Source organism: Pygoscelis adeliae, unplaced genomic scaffold (assembly GCF_000699105.1).
Source record: "Pygoscelis adeliae isolate BGI_AS28 unplaced genomic scaffold, ASM69910v1 Scaffold202, whole genome shotgun sequence".
Taxonomy (NCBI): domain Eukaryota; kingdom Metazoa; phylum Chordata; class Aves; order Sphenisciformes; family Spheniscidae; genus Pygoscelis; species Pygoscelis adeliae.
The window spans coordinates 3,824,958-3,830,585 of NW_008824544.1; the positions used below are offsets into that span (position 1 = coordinate 3,824,958).

Genomic DNA, 5,628 nt, shown 5'->3' on the forward strand with positions numbered 1-5,628 from the left:
ATCTCAGTTGCGCTATGCTCCATCTATAGTCAACAGCAAGAGATGTACGGGCAAATCTTATCTCACGTGGGCTACCTCATGTGGGCTGAACTGCAGTCTGTAAGTGCTGATCCCCTCCATTAACTGTAATCAGAGACTAACCAAAACTAATCCAAGTGCATAGGGTAAATGTCTAAAATTGCTCAGTCCCACACCAGTCATATAAATGCACCCTATTATTTACTCAGACTTGTGTGTTTGAAATGCACCATCACCTGTTCCTGGGAGCTGGGAGAATACATTCAGGGCCATTTGTCAGGTTTTTTTCATGGCAAGCTGCAGGTTTATGCACGCAGGTCTCTACGTCTATCTGTACCTCTGCCTTTCAGCAGAGGAGGCGTTGCTTAAATAGCTATTTGTGTGTGTGCGAACGTAGTTATTGCTGTTGTTCTGTTTCTTGCTTGATTCTTTTTGGTGGGTGTGGATCACTACCTAAAGAAGTAAGAAAATTCCCAATCTGACTTGGTTGCAGTGTACCTGATGGGCTGGTAGTTTCCATGCCATCCTCTCTCTGCACTGGGGATATGGTCTCAGATTTGGAGCTGGAAATATGAGAGCGTCACTGATGAAATGTACCATGCTGCAGGGTCCTGAAATTGTATTAGCAACACACCCAGAGACTTTCTTCGACCAGAAAAGAGAAAAGGTGAATTCTTGGTCCCATGGAAATCAATGACAAGACGTGTATGTATTAAAATTTCACACCTTTCTGAAAGGAAGAATGCATGGGAGATTTGCTTGATTCTCTCATTACATAAAAATCACTCATCTGCTTTCAAAAATCACTGACATTAAAACATGGGTTCACATTATAATGGAAGAACTGATAACAAAGAAATAGGAGATGAGCAAATCATGCTGTAAGCTAAGAACAATATGGAACAAAGCCTTTGGCCAAGTACTCGACAGGTTTTTTAATGTTTTAAATTGGAAATGAAAATTAACTGAAATGAAAGCTCTTCAGACTTTTAAAGGTTTCCATGTTGATTTTAAAACAAATTAATTTTATTCCAAAAAGAGCCTTCTGTTTTCAAAATTGCAAAATGACAGGTTTTGAATTACTTTTTTTCAGCTTGAACAGCTTCAACTTCCAATTCATAAAAAGGTGTAAAAGATATTTCAATCAAAATGAAAATGAATTTTTCTGGCTGTATCTAAATGAAATTTTTCCTGGAGTTTTTGTCAAAGAGAATTGTGGTTATTTTGACTTTATGTCTAAATGCTGAGTGGAAAAATGCTTGGGTGCTTAAAAATCTCTGCACGATAGAAAAAAGATTAGGAATAATGTACTGGAACCAAGATTGTCTAGTGAGAGACTAAAGCTGGACTCTGTTAAGAGTGTATGCATTTAAGCCCATAAAAATACCTGGAGTGTCAGAAAAAGTTTCAAAATAATTGAAGTTTAAATTACTGAACTGCCTACTCGTTTGGGTAGGCTGTTACTGTCCTGAAGCATCTCCCTGGCAGGGGCAGAAGCACATTGCACACCACTGCCACCCCTTGTGGTCAGTCTGCCAAGACCCAGCTTCTGGGAAGTGCTGTGCTCCTAAAACGTTTTGATTTCAACAGTTTCAAGACATTCAGATATCTCTAAGGATAAGCGTAGGCAAACGAGAAAATAGTTTCTGTGTATTAAGTACTGTGTGGAGGGGGAGGAGAAATGATGGTTCTTATTTTCCATAGGTTTAAAGCCTAAAAGGTTGATTCATTCTGTGCTGTTGTTTGTAACACATGAAATTAATAAATAAATCAAATGCAATTACAGCATGACATATGCATATATACATTGCCTATGCATCTGTATATGTCATGGTATGTGACTATCCTTACTGATGCAGCAGTCTTTAGGAGGAGACTAGGTGGCATGACGCACACAAGCATCGTGTTGCTCAGGCCAGGCACATTGCTTCAGCTGCATTGCATGCAACACTCAGGTGAAGGTTTTGAAGCATCTCAACTTTCAGCTGCTCTCGCCGAGAGCATTATTTTTTCTTTATGACCAAATTTATATTACCAGAGCATGCCCAAGTTCCTGGGTCCTCCTGAATCACCTGCTGCGGGATGAGTTAAGATGTAGGACACGACCAGTCCAATCTGCCCCTCCTTGATTTCCATGGTAAAGAAATCAAGGCATGTGGGCTGCAGGAAGCCCTGATGTGCTCTAAACAAGTCAGCTAGCAGGATGCTGGGAGACCAGGGGTCCTAAGGAGCTCTGCAGCATGCACTGGGAGCTATGTCTACATGCACCCAAGAAAGTGGGGTCCTTGGCTACACCAGCCATACCCCACTGGGAGTGAGAGAAGCTCTAGGGATGTAGTTGGTAGTATCTAGAGATAGTCTGAATCAAATGCTGAGAAGACCTCTGAAGGAGGGAAAAGTTCAAGCACCAATCTGACAGTTTCACATAGTTTCCAGTGTTATTAATGTTGTACTATTATTGAGGGTCTCTTGGGACTGAGCATGTTGTATCATACACGTATTTATCCTTCAATTCCTCTTGGAGCTAGTTCTCATACAAAACACAGCATGATGTTTCCTTACTATCAACTCAGTCAGCTAAGAATATCAGTTTAATAATACATAGAAATGCAAGCTCAGCCTAGATGCTTCAGAAGAAATTTAGACATGTAACAACAAAAAGACATGATGCTCTACATTTTACTTGTTTCCCCTGCAGATCTATTTAGCCTTGCTATGGTGTAATATTAATAACAAAGCTAAGCTCAGCCATATGTGATGGCAAAAACAGAGATGTCATGTGCTGCGCAGCCAGGTCCCATGAAGTTTGCTTATAACATTGCCAGATCATCCACTACCTCTCCACAAGCCTTCTGCACATATTTAATCTAGCTTTTTATACTTTGTCATCAAACCTAAAGACCTGTAACATAGGTAATGGCACTATCCCACATATTTAAATATTTTATTCTGATCTGGTTCTATGGCAGGAATTATTGCTTTACTATTGCAAGGGCATTAGCCATTGACCAGGGTCCAGCTATTATATAAATTCATAAAAAAACAAGGAAGAGAAGGCCGAGTCTTGGCATAGGCATAGTGGGTCATTGCCTAGTGTAGCAGGTGTTGAAATGACCATTGGCCTCCGACATGCCCAGCTGAAGCCAAACTGGCTGTGAATGAAATGGAAATTGGTGTGTGGAAGTAGGTAACGTTTCCAAGACCAGCTGTTGCCACCTCCACCTCTTACTTCTGCTGGAAACAGGAGGAGCATCAAGCTTGGTTCTTTCAGGGTTCTCACCACGCTCCCTGTCCGTCTTCTTCTTTTCCCCTTCCTGTGACAAGAGCGGCCTTGCCTGGGTACCACCCTGGTCTGAACTTTGATAATAGGTGTTACTGGAAATTCATCTGGCTCTTAGTGTGACCAATGAACATTTCATTAATTGCAGTGACATTCTGTATGTACCAAAAGAGAAGTTATTACCTGTAAAGTTTACTTTCAGGAGATAATCTTTGTACAACTTCCTGCCATCCAGATGCTTCATAGCATCACAGAGTTTGGTGGTGTTTGGACACAGAGTCCGCTGCATTTTATGCAAGGCATGGGCCATCGCATACACGGCATTCACAACAAACATGATCTTGGACTCTTGCTCGTAGTTGGAACTGTTGATGGTGAAGTGCTTGTCACAAGCCTTTTTATGTGGTTTTCGGTTCTGGAGATTACACTGGAATTTTTGCTCCCAGAAGTCCTTGAACCAGGGGTTGCGTCTGTTATTGTAAGGACTCAGGCTTTGGAAATACCTGTCAAACTCTTTAACTGGATGGGAAGCAAGTTCCAAGGTTATTGCCCCTGAGGCTATGTGCTCATTGCCCTTGACAATACTCTCTTGTGCTCCCCATCCATCGCTGGCAATCCAGGTAAAGGAAACATTGAAGCGGTTGGCAGCTGCAATGAGCTCCCGAGAGTCATCGCCTCGCATGAAGAGCACCACCACCCTGGCATTAGGTTTCTGGAGCAGCTCTCTGATGACGCCGTCATAGGACTTCCTGATGTTGGACCGGCCCACTTTCTCAGAGGTGGCGATGCAGATGTTGCGGAGGCGAGCTTCCTGCTCAAAGGCTTCGATCCCTGTCTCCCCGTAGTCTCCTTCTGAAGCTACCGTTGACACATAAGTCCAGTTGAAGTACCGTAAGATTTCAGCCATGGCTTTCGCTTGGTAGAAGTCAGGGGGCACTGTCCGCGCGAAATAGTCGTAGCGGGATTTGTCGCTCAGCTTGGCACTGGTGGAGGCATAGCTTATCTGGGGGATCTGGAAGAGTCTGAGCAAATTTGCCACCTAGAGAGAAGGAGGAGAACACAGATTTTTAAAGGGTGGTATTTATAAAACTGAACAGAAAAATCTAGGGAAAGGCATAAACAGTGTTTTTTAATAAGAGGTGTTCTGACGATCACAGATTAAGGGTGTTGATAGAGGGTGTTGATAACATAGTCGGGTGAGAGCAGTGCACTGTGCATACGCAGAATAGCTGTTCTGCTGCCCAGTTAATTCCCAGGGTCCTACTGGGACTATAATGGACTGTTTATTTCTGTCAAACTGAGTCTTTTTAAACCAACAGAGAATTTGACACAAATGGACAATATACTTCAGTTTCAGCCTCTGCTCCTTACTAAGATCTGGGGATTTGCATGCCTTTGCTGCTCATAGTGTGATTCATCTTCCCCAAGGCTCATTGTATTCGATAACCAAATGCACTAATAAGATATAAATTTCTCTTTTATGCAGATATCACAGATATACATGTACAGGCCTTTCACAGAACTTTCTGACCCCACTTATTCCAGCTCTGAGTCCCCACCTCTCCTACTTTTTACATTTTTAAACTCTTTTTTCTGAGCTGTTCTGACTGCAGTCCTCCTGAGATGGCATATTGCATGTTAGTACTTGTCAAGTGCTGCACAATGTCGTGTCAACCTACAGCTTTTAATAAATATTAAAAACTTTTAATAATCTCTAATTGCCATTCTTGTGTAACCCAACAAATTGTTACGAGACTGGTGCCACAGCCAGGGGTTCGGCTACTTAGACCATAGGACTCGCTTTGAGAAACCTGATCTACTGGGGGCTGACGGGATCCATCTGTCAGAGAAGGGGAAGAGCATCTTCAGTCATAGGCTTGCCAAGCTGGTGAAGAGGGCTTTAAATTAGAGATGCCGGGGGAGGGGAACCTCAATCCATCCCACTCCTACCAGTTTGATGCCAAGGCCAGCAATAGATGCCCAGAGCCTGGAGAAGGAACACAGGCCAGCAGGAGGGCGCCTGAAGAGCAGCACAAAGGAACTCCAGCCAGTAAGACAGCTTCATCGGGGGCCCAACCTAAATGCCTCTATGCAAATGCACGTAGCACGGGGAATAAACAAGAGGAGTTAGACGTGCGCACACTTGTAGGGCTACGACCTTATTGGCATCATGGACACATGGTGGGATGGCTCCTATGATCGGAGTGTTGGGATGGAGGGATACAGGCTCTTTAGGAAGGACAGGCAGGGGAGACGAGGAGGGGGTGTCGTCCTCTATGTCAGTGACCAGCTGGAGTGCATGGAGCTCTGCCTGGGGATGGATGAGGAGC

At 43.5% G+C, this 5,628-nt stretch overlaps 1 protein-coding gene across 1 annotated transcript in view; it reads right to left on the reverse strand.

Moving 5' to 3' along the window:
- GRM3 (glutamate receptor, metabotropic 3) overlaps positions 1-5,628 on the reverse strand; it is a 52,600-nt gene that overhangs the window by 31,889 nt on the left and 15,083 nt on the right. The window contains exon 2 of the mRNA XM_009321767.1: positions 3,482-4,337. Within this exon, the coding sequence (XP_009320042.1) occupies positions 3,482-4,337 (856 nt within the window). The remainder of the gene's footprint in view (positions 1-3,481; positions 4,338-5,628) is intronic.